This window comes from Plecotus auritus (genome assembly GCF_963455305.1).
Source record: "Plecotus auritus genome assembly, chromosome: 8".
Lineage (NCBI taxonomy): Eukaryota > Metazoa > Chordata > Mammalia > Chiroptera > Vespertilionidae > Plecotus > Plecotus auritus.
In genome coordinates, this window is record NC_137782.1 from 139,567,823 (window position 1) to 139,589,001 (window position 21,179).

The following is a 21,179-nucleotide window of genomic DNA, read 5'->3' on the forward strand; positions in this document are numbered from 1 at the left end:
ACATAGAAGTGAGATCATTTGTCTTTCTCTGACTGGCTTGTTTCACTTAGCATAATAATCTCCTGGTCCATCCATGCTGTCGCAAAGGTAATATAGATCCTTCTTTTTTACTGCTGCATAGTATTCCACCAGCCCACGTTGCATTTCATAAGCCAGCAACTGCCAGGCCAGGCTCCCATTACCCGCAGGCTCCTGTGTTTGTTTACAGGGACCTCAAGGAAGAATTGGGCCTGCTTAGGTAAGACTTGGGATTTGGCCTGGTGAGATGAGTTAACTGGGGAACTGTGGTGGCAAGGGACAGCTGGTTCTTCCCGGGCTGTGCCTTGTTGGTGTGTGTGTGTGTGTGTGTGTGTGTATGTGTTTTGTGTCTGCAAATAGTGTTTATATTTCTCATTTTGATTTAAATACTGGTATCTGTTTTGGCCAAGTCTTAGTTAAGTGCCACAGAAGATTTCTTTTTGGCTTGAACTTGATGAAGTTTGGATGAACTTGGTGAAATAAACACAAGTTACTCACATATGGTCACGGACACATCACCACTGCCCCCTTTCTCCAAGCACATAGGTCAGAATAAGCTATTCCTAAGTAAGAATTCTTATAATTTTAAGGTCTTATCTTGGAATAGTGATGAGAATGGACAACGTCAGCCCTATGTACATTTTTGCTTGAGTCGTTAACCTTTCCTTCCTCCCTCTTCCTCTTCTCCCCCTTCAAGGTCCCCCTTCCCTTAGGAGAAAAGCATGTGAGCATTGCTGGAGGCATAGACTTGACCTCCACCTCACCAGGTGCAGCTGCTGACCTGCACACAAAATAGGAAATGTTTTTTTAAAAGAGGGGGAGAGTTTCTGTTCCACAATCACTGCTGTTTCAATAAAAAACAACCTGGTTCATCTGTGAGACCTACTTCCCTCTCTGGTGAACATGACCATTTTCAAGAGCCAAGGATCCCTGATGGCTGGGCGGGGTGGGGGTGAGGTGTAAGGGGAAGGAAGGTGAGAGAAGGGAGATGCTAGAAAGATAATGGGCAGAAGGGAGAAGAGAGAGGTGAGAAGGAGAAGAAAAAGGCTGGGAGAGAAGGGAGAGAGGATTGAAATTAGAGCTATTTTTAGCTGAATGTGAGTGCAGGTTTCATCAGGCTTGCTGGCTATGGAGGAACAGACTGTGCGGACAGTCACCTTGCGTGGAACACCCTGCGAGGCGGCCATGGTGACTGAATTTTCAGACACTGTCAGGGTTTGGACAACGTTGCCAGCTCCTAGAAGGGCAGCCCAACAACTGTCACAGGCAAAGCATCAAAAGCACGAGCTGTCGATAGTGACCCGCATTTGCAGAATATCTGAGGGCTTTCTAATTACCGGAGGAGCTCTAATCAGAGGAAAGCTGTTTGACAAGCCCCCTCGCACGTGGTTAAGTGTCACAGAGCAGATAATCATTACATCTAACAAGCTTCTGATTTTTAACAGAAGCTATGAAAGGACTCACCTGTAATGGTTCAGATTCAATGGGGGGGGGGGGGGAGCACACCCCCTCCCCCCAAAAAAGGAAAGAAATGAAGAAAGAACAACAAGAAAATAAGAAAATAGTGGGAAAATGAAAGGATATCCTCATTCTAGTGCTTCTGGCAAATGCTGAGACCCCCATCTCTGAATTCTTGCTTTGCTGCTGGTCAGAGTTTCCTTACGGTAATCTGTGTCTGCTAATACGCCAGCTCGTTCATTTGATGTTTCCCAGAGACAAGCATCCTCCGTGAGTTATTTCTGACCATACCAGCATTCCACAGGGCCCGAGTTGTTGAAAGCAGTTCCCCACACTGTAACAACTTGAATCTTGCAATCAAAACACATGATAGAGACAATCGATTTGGGTTCTGCCTTGGATGGAGAAACAGGCTGGGGGCTGAAGCAGATAGAAGCCGTTTCCCGGGACCTGCCTGAGATTGCTTGGGTTTCGTTTGAGCCCATGCCTTCCGACCATGTTCAGGGCTCTCTGCGCAGGGAGGGCTGGGGAGTTTGAGTCCTGGTTTGAGGCATTGATTTAAACCAGTTTTCAAGGGCCTGAGCGGAGCTGATCACTTGTGCGTCTTCCTTTCTGTGTGCCCCCAACCGCACCCCCCAACATTTCTCCAGCAGGGATGCATATTGGAGGGGAAAGGGCTGTAAACTTGATGGTTGCCCAGCATCGTTGAGGATTTGCAGCACCAGGAGCCACACTTCTCTTGCCCGTGTTGATTCTCCCCAAACTACTCACACTATCCGTGCAATTATTCATGGGAAGTGAGATAATATAAATCACGCTGCCTGATTCTTCTCAAACAGCTCACAAAGTAATCACAGGCTGAAGTGCAGGTCTTCTTGCAGTGCCTTTATCGGTAAATCAGATTTTGAGCATTTATCAGCAAAAGTTAGATTTAAGCATCATTCCTGTAACATTTGAAAGAAAGATTTGTTTCGGCGGGGACTCTGCCAATCAGTGATCTTCCTGCTTGACTCTGCTATCAATTATTGCTGCAATTATTTGTCCAGTTGGACATTTAAAATGTCATCAGAAAGAGATGATTACATATTCTAGAAAGCAAGGCACTGTGTAATCTGATGAACTGAATCCAGTTGAATGTAGTGTGGTACCAACTTGTCCTTCCAAGGAGAATTCTCGCGCTACCCCCAAAGCAGCGGCCTTCTGCCCGGTTTTCAGGATGCCGATCTTAACCTTGGGACACAGCATGCAGCTGGGGTCGGGTGATACTCAGATACTCAGTTATGGGAAACTTTCCAAGTCTGAAAATGGAATTGCTCCTCAGATACATGAGAAGTGCATTTTGGTTATCTCATTCAATTCATCTGCAAATCTATAAATAAGAAGTCCCTCTATTTTTCTTATTTCCTGTGGATTTAAATGCCAAATCCCGAGTTGTTGCAAAGTTGTCACATGCCCCCTTTCCCACTCTTCGTGCCTGGTGCCCAGGATCTAAGCAGTGGCGGTAGAAATTACAACTGTTTGGAAGCCAAGAAACAGCTCCATTTCTCACTTCCCTCCAATTCCGGATATTCTCGGCCCCACTCCATCTATCCGCCTGCTCCCCACACACCTCCTCCACTGCACACCCTCCTTCTGTCCACGATCAGGAAACAAATACAGCTCTACTCCCCCCCCACCCCCCACCCCCCGCTAGGGAGGAAAAGAAACCACAACCTGAATAAACAACACAGAAATGCCAAACAAACTAAACTCTAGGTAGAACAGTCCCCTGTGTTCTAAATATATAGAAATCCCCCATTACCAGTCTGTTCCCACCCTGATGAGCAGGGATGTTTGAGTTGAAAGTGACAGCCAAGCCCTCAGCCGGGAAACATTAGTCCATTTGCATTCTTTTGACACCAAGGTTAGAATGGACAAGAATGGACAAGAGGTTCAGGAGACATTCTCTCTATCTAGATGGATTTCATGAGTTTGGGAATTTTCTGTGGGGCTGGCTGTCTGGCCAGGCTTTTCCCATTTCACTTCCTACCATAACAGAAAAATGCATTGGGAGTCTGTTAGAAAACTAATCTTATCTGTGGGGAAAAAAAACCCCAAACAAACCAGCACCTTTAAAAATACTAGAGCCTCGAATTGTGTGTGCTGGGAGAGAGAAAGGTGTAGGGGGGTGGAACATAAAAAAAGAAAAGAAAAAAAGACTTAAAAAAATCACAACCCATTAGCTTGGAGAAGAAACACTGTCTCAGCCGCAGTCACTCGTGGCCAGGAGCAGGCTGGGGACAACCCTGTCGCCTTTGTCCCCTCTCCTCCTTCAGCAGCTGTGCTCAGGGACCCTTGTCTTGCCTGCGTCCCTGAGCACAGCTTGTGGCCTGGGTGGCTTCAGTTCCAGGCTGGGGTGACCCCGGTCAGCTGACCACACTGCCCTATTGGGGAGCAGAAATTGCTTTGACCCTTGAAAGCAGGTTGTCCGCTTGTGGTGGGTGAGGTGTAGTGTGTTAAAACCACAGAGCAGAGGTGCGAAGAGCCCTTGGGAGACAGAGAGGAGGCCCTGGGTCTGGCTGCTGTTGCTTTTCCTGGGATACCTTTCCCATTTTTGTTTTCAGGGTACCTGTGTCTCTCTCTTCACCCCCTCCGGCATGTCCCAAGCAGAGCTGTCTTGTAAGCCCATGTGGTTTCACGTCCCAGGGCCCTTGCCAGCCACTGGGCTGGGGAGCCCCGGTCTCGCAGAACACACCAGGGCTCTGCATTCCTTCTCCTCGGGGTCCACGCTGGGCTGTGCCAGGATCGGGTGCAGCTCAGGTGATGAGGTGTGGGTGGGTCAGGTGTTCTGCGTCTGAGGCAGGGAGGCAGGCGAGATCAGCCAGCCAGCTTTTACTGACCCTTCCATGGATAGCTTTCTAGCCTCATTTTAAAGCCCTTTTATTGTAGCAAAACTATGGGTTATAAACAGGATTATCTTAATGGAAGGACTTCATGCTATTTTTTCTCTTGGGGCATAAAAATGGGGGTGCTGTAGGGGGTAAGAAGAGAGGAAAGTGTGTGTGTGTGTGTGTGTGTGTGGTAGGGTTTACTAAAAAAAAAATTAAGAGAGGAGAGGAAAGGGACCCAGACTAGTAATTGGGACCAATTCATCAGAAGATGTAAGGAAATTTGACATCTAGTAATTACACAGCATTTGGGAAGTGAATTATTAACCTGATTGTCCATAACAGCCATTGAGTAAACATACAGTTACAGAGTGCCAAAATTGTACAGTGGACTGATAGACCGGCAGCCACCTTCAAGGGGCTGCTGTAATCATGCCTTGGGTCAAGGCTGACCCGGAGGCTCCTTGGTGAGTGAATCATTTACTGAAGAGACCTCAATGGCTTCAGGAAGGGAAGGTTCCCCTGGCCACAGCTGGCTCCCCGGCCGGCGCTCCTTCCAGCCAGCCGGGTCATTTAGAACAAACAGCCTCCAGCAGGAAGGAGAGTCCACTGAGCAGCCTCGATTTCTCAGTGTTTACTGACGGCTTTTCTTTGCCTAGAGGGGTGCTGGGCGATGAGCAGTAAACAGGACAATCTTGGTTCTCAGAAGGCGTGGACTTCAGCTGGGGGACCAGTGCTGGTGGGATACATGATAATTCCAGGAGCCCTCCAAATGTAGTGGAGAGCGGGGGACAGAGAGCGCCATAGCCTTGCTGTCCTATCCATTGTCTAGCCAGGGGCCTTGGTGCCCCCACCCCCTGAGCTTCAGTGCTCCCAGTAATCTCAGTGGGGCCTCCTCCCGGGGAAGTCCACAGCCTGCTCCTCACTGCAGGAGCCGCCCTTGTGTCAGCCAGGAGCCGCAGGCCATAAATGCAAAGTATGGTTTAACAAAAGCAGCTTTTGAGTAAGAAAGCCGAGTGGAGTTGTCCCAACCTGTCAACTTCAGATTTCTTTCCTCCTCTCCATAAATCAAAAAACGGTTGGTGGAAGGGAGGGACAGAAGCGTTTCATTTTCGGATTTTGTAAGAAAATAAAATAAAATCAAAAGAACCTGTCCCACGCTGATACCATACATGCCAGGTTGCAGCCTGAGGCAAATTTTTGTGGCCATGTAATAAGCCTCTTTAAAATGGTGACAGACCCTTGACTCTTTGCCTTGAGTTAGGCTGATAAAAGACATTTTATTGCATTAGAGCCGGGGCAGGCGTACAGGACGGTTCTTGCCTGGTCGGCCTCTTTGAAATGGTGTCAGCCCTGCTGTCCACACTCCCCACCGCCTGACAGGGTTTGAGCGCGAAGGCGGCGGAGATCTGTGGGCCGGTGACAGACGGGGCTTTCTACCCAGCAGTCGAAAGTTGAGGTTCTGGAAGCAAAAAGATTTCAGCCCGAGGGGCTTGTTAGGGAGAGTGGAGTGTCTCCTGTTCCTGGTAGACGTAAGAGATCTTGATTGAAGAATCTCATTGAATCTTAGAGGCATTCAAAATGAAAAATTATCCCGGGGTCTCCTCTGTAGTATGGGGTTCCTTTGCTCTCCCCCGCCATTGATGCCTATGGAGAAGGAAAAGAGGCATTGTGTACCCATTGCACGGGGGGGCCAGGCCTCCGTGAGCTGAGCTCCCCGTGTACCTGTCCAGTGTGTAGACCGGAGCTGAGATGACACGCTCTTGGTTTAAGGAGATGTGGGGGGAGAGGGTGTCTGATAGCTTTGGGTGTTACCCCCATTGAATCAACAGAATTAGTAAATCCGAGAACAGCCAGCAGCACCCATTCTGTGGCTGGATTGGGGCCTCTTGAATGATTACGGATTATACATGTGGGCATTTCTTTTTTATTCAGGAAATTCTTTCCAGGTTGGTAAGTGGTATAAATGAAGGATTTGAAATTGGGTAAAAAGCCAGGAAAATAACTATGAAGCCAAGAAACTAGGCCTTGAATAAATAGGCTATGTCTGCCTCGCCTTTGTTCTGTGGGACTGTGTCTGAGAGGTTAGGGCTGAGGCCCGAGCAGGGCTGCTGTGTGTCCGGGAGGAGTGAGGGGGCGCGGGTGCTGAGGGACTGAGTAGTGGGGGGCAGAAGCCGGAGGAGCGTGTGGGCGGGCAGAGGCCTGTTTTCTGAAAGAGGGACTTGCTACCTTGGGACAAGGCCTGGCCTCCCAGCACCAGAACCCTCCGCGGTTCAATCTCACCTCAGGCGAGAGGGCAGCCTAGTTTTGTTCCTGAAGAAAAGTCAGAGCCTGACCTGCTAGACCATTTTTTTTTAAGTGTGTAGAGCTTTGAAGCCTTAAATTAGTTCTCATAATTTCTGAGCAATTCTGTGTTAACCATAGGACATAATAGGTTTTCATTCTGGAAAATGTCCAGTTCTAGTTCTGAGAATCTCTTGGCCAAGCTGGTCCATCACAGAACGTTAGGCCAGTAGAGTGTGCCTTCCCACTTCCACACACACACACACACACACACACACACACACACACCCACACCCACACCCACACACACCACGTTGTAGTCCCAGGAAGGCAAATCAGTGTCTGTAAGACTAGTGCCTGGACAGCAGTTTGCCCTGACCCACTCCAGGGAACCTGAGGTGAGTGGTGACGAGGGGCAAAGAAGGTGGGTAGGACTCTGAGTGTCCCACCCTGCCCTCACGACCCCTGTAGGATGACCCTGAGATCTCCCATTTTCATGGCTGGGGAGGTGAGGATAACACCTGACCTCATCCCACAGGATTGCTGTGGGGCCAGATGTGAGGGAAAGGCTTTCGGAAGCAGATAAAGCCTCCACAGAGGCCAGGACAGACTTCCTTAAGAAGGGCCAGACGTGGAGGCCTGACACAGCCTTCCCGGGGCTGCCCGTTCTTCTGGGCCTTTTTCCATGGAAGGGTTTGCTCAGGCCATTCCTGGGAGATAAGAGCAGAAAACTCTAGCTTGCAGGGTGGCAGCGCTCCTGGGCCTGCTCCCATCTTCCAACCATGCCTCCCCCTTCGGGTCCCCCCAGCAGCACCCGTGTTCCCACCCGGCCCATGTCCTCCTCCACCAAGAACACCCGAAAACATCAAGGGTCTTGGTATACGCGCTAAATTTGGTTTCCTGAAGCTTACTGTGGTATTTTCTTGAGACTGATGAAAATGGTGATAGAGAGACATAAATTACATTTGTTGTGAGTTGACACAGATAAAAAGGCTCGGGGTGGCCTCTTCAGAGGAATTTGGGAGTTGCACGTTCTGTTGGCTTTGATAGACAAGTCTTCACTGCCCTGGCTGGTGTTATCAGAACTAAACGTTTGCTAAGCAAATGGTCAGTCTCATGGGATCCATCTTGACAGCCCAAATGTGAAAGACATCTAATAATACTTAAATCAGAAGCTCGGGTGGTTTTCCAAGCTTGCCAGGTGTCTAGGACTATGATTTTCCACCCTTCTCTTCATTTCTCAGGTAGGGTAGAGAGGTGTGAGTGGAGTCTTAGAACATCTCACCTCCTCTTCTAACCACAAAGGGGTTGCAGGTGAGCCCCACCTTAAGAAAGTCCAACACACACAAGTCTCACTAATGGAAACTGATCAATTAGAGGGTGATTTTTCACATTACAGAAAGATTGTTAACTTTTCAAAAGGTTTCACCACAGGGTTTCTTTAAATAGTGAGCTCCCCCACTGAATTTAAAGTGTTTGTTTACAGATCATTAACTACTTGACAGAGAGGTTGGGAGGGGGTGGAGGAGGAAGCTCTTCAAAGGTAAGATCTTAGAAGCCCTGCCAATTTTCGATGAGCCTGGAAGGGTGATGAAACATCTCAGAAAGTATGTCGGTTAGCAAATGGGATTCACTTTACAGAGACCCATCCTGCACATGGCTTTCCAGGAACCCTTTGCGTTGGTCGAGGGCAGGGACCACAGGACACTGGTGTGAGGTGGCTTTTTCGAGAGTCCTGCTGGTGAGCAGTGGGTGTGAGGCTCTGGCATGAGGCCGAGCTTCGCCACGGGCCTTCTGGCACAGACAGCAGAGACCTTTTCCCTTGACATTTAGCCTGAGTTTGTGGGAACTTTCTTCCTGGTTCTCTCTGACCTTCAGCCTCTTTGGGTCAGGACCCACTTAGGTTTCCCCTTTGACGCTGAGACAGGTGAGCTTTGCAAGACTGTGCCCCAGAGGTTTACACTAAATCTAAGAATGAACCTGGGGCAGAACCCAGCCCACCCAGTCTCTGGATCCCTCCTGATCCCTGCAAGGCACAAAGGGTACAAAGCCCATCCAGGCTGGCTTCTGGTCAGGCCCGTAGTAGGTGTCTTAACTGCGTCCAAGTCTCCCGCCCTAAATCTTCTCTCAAGGAGACTGCAGCTGGTGTGGGGAACAGGAAAGAGAAGTCATACACATCAGCCAGTCTTCTCTTCTTAAAGATGAGAACGCTTAGAGCCAGAAAGGGGAAGGGACGGACTCAAGGTCACGAACAGCTGGTGAGTGGCAGAGTTGGGCCTGAAGAACCTAGATTTCTGACTTCGTTCCAGCAGTCTCTCCGAGGAATGAGTCCCTCACATCCTAAAGAAAGAAAAGACTCTGAAGAGAGGGTCTGTGGGGCTCACAGAGGAATGCACCGGGCAAGGGCATCTTTAGAAGATAGTTTCCAAATCCCCCAAATAACCTGAAAACTACCTCAGGAAGAGGCAAGCCTGTACACACACAGACACAAGCACACACACACATGCACACCTCACAATACACAAACAAAATCCTCAAATAAGGACTCAGTGGCTCCACTCCCTGTGGAGAAGAGGAGAGAGAAGGGAGAGGGAGATTTTGGAGGGAAGGTCACGTTGATGATTGAAGAGACAAAGCAGTATAGGAAAATCTCCACATTTCTTGTACAGTCATTTGTTGAAAATGTGTCAGCAAGTACAAGCCCATCTTAAACTGGCAATGATACATCTGAAATAGATCATTTAAGCTGGGGAGGCAGGATTGCAAAGAATGTGGCTATCAACACTTGTTTGTCTGACTTGGGGGCTAGAACACAGTGGAGTCTGCCTTGGGAGACCACCCACCATTCATCAGGGGAAGAAAGTCAAGGTGGGGAAACAAAGGAGGGCAGATGAACTTGCTCCGAGTTTCACATGCCTGCGTCCCTCAGAAAACGTGGTGTTTGAACATAGGAACTTGGGAAAGCTAAAGACTCCACAGAAGTCCTCAGAGGGCCATTTAGGTGACCATATCCAGTTGTCAACTGAATGAATCAATGCACCGTAGTTTGATTTAAATGTCACTATACCCCCTGGGCCCCAGTTGCTTTGTGCACACTTTGGGCTCTGCTTCTCTCTGGGCATCCATACCTGTGTTTTCTTTTGTCTAGAAAGTCCTTCCTCTTAGCTCTCCAGGCCTGGCTCCTAAGTTACTTCTTCCCCAACGCCATTGCCCTCTCTCCCAAATGGAAGCCATTTTTCTTCCTTTTGAATTTCCTTCGTAGTTTATCTGTGCCTCTCTGGTGACACACTTCCTACACTGGAATAGAACGAGTTCTGTTCTAGCCTTCTCTTCTCTACTATAGATGAAAGCTGCTGGAGTCTGGGTCTGAGTTTTCTGTGCGCTAACCAGCGGCTAGCCTACTGCTTTGGGCATTATAGGCGTTTGGTAAAGGGTTGTTGAATGTATGCATGAAAGAAAGAAAGAAAGAAAGAGAGAGAGAGAGAGAGAGAGAGAGAGAGAGAGAGAGAGAGAGAGGAAGGAAGGAAGGAAGGAAGGAAGGAAGGAAGGAAGGAAGAAAGAAAGAAAGAAAGAAAGAAAGAAAGAAAGAAAGAAAGAAAGAAAGAAAGAAAGAAAGGTGTCTTGGGTACATACATTTTGCATAGTGAAGCACACAGTTAAACCAAGAAAAAAAAAACTGTCCTAAGACAATTTGTCGTTTTAATGCAGCTGCCCTTCCAGTCTCCTCAATAAGTTCTATCATTCTAAGGCAAAAGCGTAATGTGTAATAAAAATTTATCTAATTCACGATCAAGCGAAAATACTTTGGGCCCAGAGCCAAAGAATATTATTGGAGTGAACTTTTTTCAACACCCTAAATTTAACCAGCTGGAATTCTTTTTTTAAGTACCATCCTATTCAACCTTTTGAAATGAAGGATTTGCCTTTTAGTGGGAAATCTGCATTTCAACACAAAGATGGAACACATTGTCTCTGGCTTAGTTATTCTTCAGAAAAGCAAGCTCTTTTTTTTTTTTTTTTTGAAATTATATGCTTTGCTTATGTTAAAGACACAGATTGCAGAAAATTTTGTTTAGGCCTGACAGATTGGTGGCGTGCATTTTTTGCATTTTTACAGATAAAGGGGCATAAAAGATGTCATCTCTCCATCTCCCAGCTCATAGAGTGAATGCATAGGGTGAGAACTCTTCTGAGGTGAAGTTAGTAACGTGCTGTTTAGATAATCAAGGCTCTGAGGATAGAATTGGTCAAAAAAGAAAATGAGTTTTTAAATGAGTGATTGATGAAACTAAAGTCGCTGATGAAATAACAAGGAATGTAAGAACCGTGACCAAGTTTCAGCAAAGAAATTCTGTAGTGTGGTGTCTCTAGAACTCTCCCTTGCTTTCATTTGTATACAATATACTTTTTAAAAGAGCATCACAATTTGGCAAATCCTTTGCTGGTCAAAAAGCAGTGATGGAAAAATGCTCATGGAAATGTTCATTTCTAAAACAAACGAGAACGTGACTTTGACAATATTGGAAGGTTAATTAAGAAGTCTATTAGCAGTGGTCTAGCTGGCACATTTCAGTTTAGATCGACATGACTCAGGGTACAGGCACAGCTCACGTTCGCTCTGTAAGACTCTGCGAAGTCACAGACTCTGAGAGAGGGGAGCTGATAGCTATCGTAAACGGTGGGTCAAGAACTCGAAGGACGTTCCGTGGATTTGCTTTTGGTTAAAGAAGCCTCTAGCTCAGACTAGCTGCACTGTTGTTATTTTTGTGACTTGGATTCAGTAATATTGAATAAACTAGAATTGGTTCTTTCAGGGAACTTTACAAACTCCCAGGATGCATTTTAAGTGTAGTCTACAAGTTGGCTGCTGGCTGGGTGGGGAGGAGACTTGCGAATCTTGGAGCTGGAAGGGGCTGTAAGGGTCCTTTATTTTGGCCTGTCACCAATATAGAGATCCCTCCCTATTATGGTGGGCTGTCATCCTTTCTCTTCTTGAATACCCAACATGGTAAGTAGGTCACAGTGTCAGAAGGTAGCCATTCCTCTTGGGGACAGCTTGACTTCTTTTGTGCCCTGTCTCATGGGAAAAACAGGGATGTTATCTACAAATATAGGTTTGAGAAAAAAAATATATGCATACATATACATTTTTTAAAAGAATAGCTTATTGATTTTTCTTTTTAGAGAGAGAGGAAGGGAGAAGAGAGAAACATCAATGTGAGAGTGCAACATCGATGGGCTTCCTCCTGCACACTCCCTACTGGGGACCAATCCTCAACCCAGGCATGTGCCCTGACCGGGAATCAAACCAGCAACCTGTTGGTGCATAGGACAATACCCAAACAACTGAGCCACACTGGGCAGGGTCACACATATACGTTTTAATGAACAGCAAACATCTGTACTCCTAGAGAGGCCTGGGGTTTTAATTCCTGATAAAAGTTGGGCACCCAGGGCAGTCATTAAGTGTATTGGAAATGATGCTTTGTGCGTAGCGGTTTGGGCACATTTGTAGATCAGCAGTATTCCTTGTTAATTAGTAGACAATAACGTGGATGTACTACACACCTACATTAGTGTCCGAAACAAATAGTATGTCTATAGTAAATGGATTTTTGAGATGTTCTCGATGAAACTGAAAACTTGATTTAATGACCTTAAGTTCCAGGGACATCCAGCCGGGTTTATAGTGCATCAAAAGTTGGTACTTACTGTGTATAGAAATATAGAAGGACCAAAGTGTTACATTCAATCAAAATCCTTCCCAATTTGTTGCATATTTTTAATGAGACCTGAAAAATAAGGTGTTTTGTTTGTTTGTTTTTAAAATTCAGCCATAAGGAAATGTTGCAGCGTAACAATGCATAAGACATATCTGAGGCCCCAAGTGGAGATGATGGGTCTGGAGAGACCTTTATGAAACAGAACAGGTTAAAACACCTTTCACCAGAGGAATCAGGACATTTAAAAGGTTGATTCAGAAAAGGGCCACATGTCACCTTTGAGTGTCCAGAAAGGGAAGCAGGAGTCCAGTTCTAGCTCCAGCCATACAGGGTGCCACAGCTGCATCCCCAACATTTTCAGCTTCTATGGGAGCAGTGAGGACACCACCTGCCTGACCTGAGCTGGTTTGGATGTTGTGTTATGCAAAGAGTGTTCCTACTTGTTGGAGAGGCCAGGCCTGTTTCCTGTCCTGATCAGTGAGGGAGAGGAGAGCCTTGGATTCCACATGGAGAGAGCCTTAGGGATTTCCCAAGCTTGCTCTACTTCTGACTATCCCAGTCCTAAAGGAGGAGGTTCCCAGATAGAAGGGAGGACAGCCTCACAGACTAGGGATCTCTGCCAGGGGAACATCAGACCCTACCTGAAGGTGGCACTTGTTAAACTGGATTGTGCAGCTGAGTCGCCTGGAGGGCTTGTTGAATGCAGATTGCTGCCCCCCTGACCCTGCACCCTGTTTCTGATTCAGTAGGTCTGAGTGGGGCCTGAGGATGTGCATTTCCAACAAGTTCCAGGCGATGCTCATACTGGGCCTGGGCTTTCGCTGTGAGAACCTCTGCCCTATGAGTATCATCAAGGACATAAAGAGAGCACAGCAGCACCACCCACTTCCCAGCCAGTCACCCGAGCCCATCTCTCCCTGGGGAGAAAGGAAGTGCAGGTAGTAGAAGAGGTCTTTGACCAGGGTGGCCTGGGAAGGCAGAGCTGCGCGTTGAGTCTGATGCTTAGAAGCATTAAAATATAAGTTCTAATGTGAGACTTTGCTTTGCCTAAACTGTGATGAAACAATTGAAAGCATCATAGCAAGAAGTGAAACCCTGGGGAAACGATTAACAGTTTAGCATTTGCAGTTCCTGTGGGAATGTCGATTCTACTTACAAGGAGAGTGCTGCGGACGCGTCCAGTGGGAGCGGTGGCAGTCAGCTGGGGTCCGCACCGCCTTTGCTTTGACACTCTTCCAGGAGGAAGAGAAACTCAAGGATGAGTCTGTCTTATAAAGACAATGACGATGGCTTGTTAGGCTGGTAGGAATGGTTTGTTCCTCTTCAGCTGGCTAATTCTGCAGGGGAACAGAGGCAGAGGGTGAGAACAGTGGGGCGCGCCAAGAGTCGCAGGAGGCTGATCAGGTGCTGTTTTCCGATTTTGAAACCAAGTCAGTACACTTGGACCTTTTGAAAGGCCCACTCGACACCTCTGGGCTGGACTCTCCCCCAAGAGGTTAAAAGAGTTTGTTTCTCCTACTGGGTCAGGAGAAGGAGAGTCCTCCTCACGGCACTTCTTGGTCAGTGAAGACCAGGGCAGGACCGGCGGAGGGGAGGCAGTAGATGGAAAGAGCACTGGACGTGGAGTCGGAAGGCTAATTCTGATCTTCACTTTGTGTCTAACCATCAATATAGCTGTAGGCCAGTCATTTAATTTCTCAAGGCTGTAGTTTCCCCATCTGTAAAATGAAGGCATAGAGTCCTGGCAGGGTCGCTCAGTGGTTGGAGCATCATCCCATGCACCAAAAGCTTGCAGGTTCTATTCCTGGTCAGGTTGTGTATGGGAGGCAACCCACTGATGTTTCTCTCTCACATTGATGTCTCTCTCTCTCTCTCTCTCTCTCTCTCTCCCTCTTCCTCTCTCTCTAAAAATCAATAAAGAAATATATCATTGGGCCCTAACCGGTTTGGCTCAGTGGATAGAGCGTCGGCCTGCAGACTGAAGGGTCCCAGGTTCGATTCCAGCCAAGGGCACGTGCCTTGGTTGTGGGCACATCCCAGGGCGGGGTGTGCAGGAGGCAGCTGATTGATGTTTCTAACTCTCTATCCCTCTCCCTTCCTCTCTAAAAATCAATAAAATATATTTAAAAAAAAAGAAATATATCATTGGGTGAGGATTAAAAAAAAAGGCATAGATTTGATGATCTCTTAGTTTTTTTACAACTCAAAAAAACAAAAACGGGGGGAGGGGCAGGCGGGGGGGAGGGGACATATGTAATACTTTCAATAATAAAGATTAAAAAAGCATGGTACCAGAAACTCAGCACTCCCCTGGATGAGCCCTTATGGTGCCACATGGCCTGGTGCTGTGGAGAACTGGGCCAGGCTGCTTCCCTGAAGCTCATCGTGCTCAGGGCCACCAGGTTTGTGGACAGGTTTGCCAACCAGAGACACATGCAGGTGGCCAGGCCTGGATCAGGTTAACAGTTCTCCCATTTCTTGCTGGAGGCCATTTGAGGCACCCAAGGGTCTCTTCCCAGAGTGAGTGGCAGGGAATTTGAAATTAGACTCTGCCTGTCTAATTTCCTTACAAGGTCCAAGTACCTTGTTGCTTTTTATGCTGGGGTCACAGAGTCACCTCAGTTGTGTGGGTCACCTGAGAAAAGGGTTTTAGTCTCAGCGACAAACACTTATTAAATAGCTGAGGCAAATACAAGGGCAAAAATGAATTCTTAGATCTCCTGTCGAAAAACACTATGACTAAATCCGTAGGTAATTCTATCCCATACTCTCAATTCATTTAACATAAGTGGTCAGATGAAGACATACCTAATTTTTGAGTCCAGGCTTCCTCCTTTAGCTGGTTCATTCTGTGGTGTTTACTTTGTTTGGGGTCAGGAAGGAGGACGTGCCTCTATAGCTGGTTGTGGGCTGGGTGGAGGCTCCCCAGCAGCCTCTCTTTGCATTCCTGGTAGCAACAGATTTGTGCCGTCCGGGGAAGAGCTTCCATGAGCCCCATGCCATTGTTACCCACTGGGTCCTCATGAAAGGAAACCTTGTGCCGACTGCCCTGGCTGTTCTTGGTAATATGATCTATGTAAGGAGAACAGGATGTATTTTACACTGGAGACCTGCTGTCCTAGAGTATAACAACAACACTTTTAAGTGCTCTTAATATTAAGCTAATGGAAAACATACTCTGTTTACTCACCATCAAAGTCTGTTTTTCTTCTCTCTTGCCTCCCCCAATCATCACAAACTACAAACCTCTAGGACACACTGAGCATCTCCTGCTCCATTTGTCCTCCACCCTGCCTCAAGGTTGACCTCTGCTTGCTTGGTTAGCTCAAGGTGGACTTGGAAAAGCTAGGAACTTCCCACATAAACCATATAATCCCCAGGTTGCACAAACCAAATATTTCCTTTCTCACAAAAATTTCACTGCTAGAAATGCTTGATTTACTGCTAGATTTATGTTTATTAGTGTGAGAATTCTTTTTTCCTTGCCAGAGTGCAACAAAGTGCAGTGGAATGGAGAAGGTGGGTCACTTTTTCTGGGTGCCACTGTATTGGAATGTTGGTTTTCTCCCCGTCACTTAATGGGATGGTTCCTTATGCTCATGGTGAGAACTTGCCAAAGTTATTTTAATCCCAAAAGTCTAATCTTAATTCTCCACTATTTTGTGTCTATATGGGGTACTCCACTGATAGAAGTTCTGGAGTGTGGCTCAGCTAAGTCCTGAAGTGTCTCAGGTTTCCCTATCAGCCAATGTGCTCTCATAAACACAGCATGGGACAAGGGGCATTGGGACAGGGAAGGCGGAGTGGGACCCTGAGAAGGAATGATTCACAAACCCACTCATTTCCTATCAGCATATTGTTTTTTCCTTGGGCTTATCTATAAAGTAAATGTATGCACATAAACCAGCCTTGCAGATAAATCCCCTATTTTACCAGCCTACCCATGCATTACCAGTTTTCCCTTGCTATTTATATACACTTTATTACGAAACAATCATCAAGCAATAACCAACAAATAAATAAATGAAAGAACCACCCCCAATACAAAAAAGAAAAAAATAACAACAAAAAAAACCAACCTTAGAAACCTCTTTCCTTTTGTCAAAAAGACCAAGATTAAAAATTAAACCAAACGGTGGGAAATAACTTTTCACTGTTTTTTGATACAGGTGTTGGTCCTGCTAACTATCTGCAAGGCTGTTGTAATGATGTTGGTCTCTTTTATTGGAATGGAAATGTGGAGATATTCTGTGGTTTTCGATGCACATTGTTCACAGCTTCAGTGCCTGATTCTGGGTTTCTTTCACAGATAAACTTCTGCACTGGAGGGGCCTCTCCTCCCCTCGTTCTGCACACGGAGCTCTAATCCCCACGCCCGGGATGAGTGCAGAATATGGCCCGCAGGGTATTTGTAAGTTGAGCATTATTTCTTCTACAAATGTCCATGTGTATAGAGATGAGAGTTTCTGGAAATTACCCTTACTTTTTATGCACTGAAAGGAGTTACTTCCAAAATAGATTGGCATCCGCACATGTATTATTCCATTACTCACTTGGCACCCAGTCCCCCACTCACTCCACTCAGTTTTTCCCTCTCCGTTTTTCTTTCCTTCTATACTGAGGGCACGGAGCTGACTGCAGCGCATCCCTGTGGGTCTCCTCCCCAGGGTCCTGTCTGGCTCCATGGCTGGTGACTGCAAATGTCTGTGTGGTCAGAGCCCATTTTATTGCTGGATATTCGCTCCCATGGCCTCATTTAAGACTGAATTATTCCATGGCATACATTTTTAGCAGAGGCCGGAACCAAAGGGAGTCAGTTTAGAGTCACTCCAAAGTTATTCTCATGCATGTTACATATGCATTTACATGTGTATTTAAACATGGTGTATTTTTATATATATGTGGTGCATTATATATGTGCATACATATGTAATTTCTACTTGTTTTTTTCCTAGTTTTAGGGGAAAATGCACAGCATTGTTGCCAAAATTCAAAGACACCACCACCACTACTACCACCACCACCATCATCACCACCATAGCCACCACCACCACCACCACCACCACCACCACCACCATCACCACCACAACCACCAACCACTACTTGTTCAAGCCAAATTTTATAGTGGAGAACTTCCTATGAAATTTAGATTTGTATGTTCATAAAAATGTTTTTTGAAAGATATTGTTTTAGAAAGTAATACAGTTTGCTTCTCTGTGTAGGAATAAATGGTATGAATCATGCATGGCTAAAAAGTTAGAGGGGGTCGGGGGGAGGCTGATTCTACCCCAGACACAAAGAAGCAGGTTCAAGATAAAAAGAAGTGTGATATCTAACTTTTATTTAAGGAAAGTATTTTCATTTTGAAAGTAAATGAAAAATAGCCTATTGTGGAAAGAAAAAAAGAAAGGGAAAGTGTCATGGAAGAGAATACCCGAAGAGCAAGAAGCAGGAGTAGAAGCTGTACAGGGGGCTGGTTTTCAGATGGGAGGTAAACTAGACCTGTGAATGGTGTCTGCAGGGCATGGTATGCACCCTGGGACCAAATTCAAAGCCAGTTGTTTATTTTTGTTAACTCCTAGGTAATCCTAGGTAACAAAGAGTTATTGTGTGAATTTCACAAGCCCTTGGGTCCTGAGGGCTGGGTGGTGCAGGGGTTAAAAGCACACCCCCCCTCCCCACCCCCCCCACACACCAAGCTGGGTCTAAGCCTGGTTAGGTCACAGATAGAAGAGCTTAGGGGGTTGGACTCATGGTTTCGAGTCCCTACATGCTAACTGAGTGCTGGGTGGGGAGAGTTCTCCTTGTTTGGCTGTGGGTGCTTGGGGCCCCACACTTGGCTGTGGGAACAGAGCCACCTTGGAGGGAAGGGGAAGGAAGGGAAGTGGGGCAGTAGAGAGGAGGGTGGAGCTGAGTAGCCAAGGGCTGTTGGCCTTGGAATCTGTTTAGTTCTCTCTCTTCCACTTGATCCTCCCAAGGGCCGGAAGTCTGATTTGAGGGGTGGGAAACTAGGAGCCTGATATGGAACCCCGGTCTTCCTTGCTTGCTGCAAAGGGTGGGTGCCTAAGTTGCTGGTGCTCATGCTGGCAGGACCAGTTTAGGAGTGACCAGAGCAAGGTATGTGGAAATGGGTGGTGGGGTTTCAGAAAGCTCTAGCACCAAGCTGACACCGACCCCACTCAGCTGCCCGAGCCAGGCTTTCAGAGCACTAAGCACCTGTGGCCTCTCTGCTAGTGGGCACAGTCACACTCCTTAAAACAGCCCCCTCCTGCTTTCCTCTAGCCTGGCCCCTGCCTTGGCCTGGGGTAAGACCTGGATTCTGGATTCTAGATTCAGACTTTCCCCTGGATGCTCTTCTGGGTGTATGATGTAGTTAGTCATCATGCTAGGTAACCAGTCAAGCCTAGTAGTAATGAAGATTCACATTCACGGTCATTCACGTTGGACCTGATAGTTTACAGAGGGCTTTTATACCCGTCTGTCATTTGAGCCTCACAATTCTTTAAGGTACTATTTTTATGTTCATTTTACAGATAGGAAACCCAAGGCTGTCCCAGAGCCAGGAGCTAGTGTACAGCAGAGCCAGGGGCCAACTCTCTTTTTCATCTAAATCCTGAGGCTTTGATCATGTGACTTTTTAATCACCTGACAAACTAGAAATGGGGTCATTCCTTCCCATACAATAAAAAGAAATAAAATAAAAGCCAGTAGGTGAGCTCATAGCTCATTTTAACAGTTTTGATGCCCTGAGTTCCTGTGTGTATGGGGGGCCAGGTCTCAGTTTATTGCTCTAAATCAAAACAATCCCTGGGATTGCCCAATGAGGCTCTCAAATTGAGAAGTTGATTTTCATCAGAGTAAATGAAGAATATTATTATATTTTACAAGTCAATAAATCAATGTAGCCCTAATTTTGCCACTCAGGAAATCAATTCTGGTCTTTCTAAACCATCAAAGATGTTATGAACAAAGTAATTTCACAAATTATGGCAAGTAACACATTTATTGATGACTGCAGTTTAGGAATTTAGAATCTGTGAGCACTGTAATATAATACGGTGCGCGGGCATGAGCTTAGTGAAATACAGATTATATGGGGAAGCCGTAATGCATCATTTGCTATTAGTGGACTGGTAATAATTACCAGTTTCAAAGCAGCTCTTTTCATGTAATCTTTAGTCTCAATTGTAACAGCCCTTCTCATTGACATTATGATTACACTAGCTGCCCTCGTGATCTAGAATAGCTAGTTGATGGGAATACTAAAATGCAATAGTGAAAACTGTATGTTGTGTGCTCATTAGAAGATAAAATGCCATTTTCTCTGACCTGATGTATGGAAGAGAAGGGAAGGTAACAGCACAGTGTTAACATGATCACAACGCTGGCTCTGAAAACAAAATTTTAGGATGCTCAGGGCAGCAAAATAAAATGGGCTTTTCTCAGGTAAGCCTTTTTGATAGGATACAGAGGGGCTCCTTGAAGTAGTGCTATCGAAATCTTGGCGTTTATCAGTGGCCACATTCATGGCGCAGGGGTCCAAGTGCTGGGTTTCAATAGAATATTGTAAGGTAAAATATGGTTTTAAGGCATTTGGAGTGATGAAAGTGTTAAGGACTTGGTTCAGCTGACAAGTCCTCTATTTTACTTACCCAATTCAGATTGTCAGGCTAAATGTATGATAATAATACGGAGTCCTAGAGAGGCAAAGGAGAAAGCCACAGAGGGTCACTGTAGTTGGAACCAGGATCGTTTTTTTCCTATCTGTTTAAGACTCAAGTAAAAAAAAAATTATGAAAATACTCTCAATGATGCTTTTTATTTCCCTTTGAAGAGAGGAGACAAACAAAAATAGGCAGATAATGTGATACTAATGTCAGCATTTTCTTTCAAAATCTTTCTGCCTTTTTTCTCCCTCCACATTAGGCAAATGTTTAAAACCTAATTTTGGTATCTTATCATCTAATCTTGTTAAAGAGATTTGCCCAGGAGTGGGATATAGTGAGTGAGATTATAAATGCATTGTAAAGTAAATTGCAAGGTCAGGGCAGGGAGTCCATTATTCAGACAAGTGCTTGTGCGAGACTGGCTTGTTTTGGAATAGGAGTGTTTGGGGCTTCTGAGAAGACCCTGCCAGCTTTCCTTCCTGACTTGCTAAATGGAGGAATCATAACTGATTAATTCCTCATTCCCATTCTAGCTCATGTATGAATTTTTTTCCTTATTAAGAAGTTACTAGCCAATGCTTTCAGGAACGCCTCTGGCCCCTCTTTTAAGAGAGGGGCTAAAGTTTGTTTTTTCTCATTTGTTTTTTATACACTGTCTGTTTGGAATTCCTGGTGGGAAATTTTCTTTTTGCTCCTCCTGTCTTTTGCCCACCAACATTCGTGCCCTCTTTAATACTGCAGTTGACTGGTAAACTGTTAGTTACTTCCTTGGCGTGTATATGTTGTTGTTGTTGTTTTTAAATTTAGCTATCTCCAGAAATGAATGATCGTGAAGTCAAGCTGGCCCCTCTTTGCCAAAGTGGCATTTACCACTCTCGGGTTCTTTTCAACGAGAGAGAAATAATGTGACTTAAGCAGGGCCCCTCTCCAGACGGCTTGGCTACTAGCCAAAGAGTTGACTAGCTGAACTGTGTCTTTCTGTTTCTTTCTCAACTGGAGCTGAGGCTCAGCCGAGGGCGCAGGATGTTGTATAATTTGGTTCACGTTGTTAGCCTCTCAAAATAATGAGGAGGAGGATAGTGTAGCATTTCTCAGCCTGCTGCTGGTCATGGTGCTGGCTGCTTTAACTGTTATTAAACTAGGATGCCGTGTCTGCGTAAGTT

General features: G+C 46.1%; 1 protein-coding gene across 9 annotated transcripts in view; it reads left to right on the forward strand.

Annotated features, from left to right (window-relative positions):
- The window catches only part of BCL11A (BCL11 transcription factor A), a 98,705-nt gene that overhangs the window by 66,296 nt on the left and 11,230 nt on the right, over positions 1–21,179 (forward strand). For all 9 annotated transcript variants that reach the window (XM_080685408.1, XM_080685407.1, XM_080685403.1 and 6 more), the window contains exon 3: positions 16,659–16,760. In XM_080685408.1, coding sequence (XP_080541534.1) covers positions 16,659–16,760 — 102 coding nt within the window. The remainder of the gene's footprint in view (positions 1–16,658; positions 16,761–21,179) is intronic.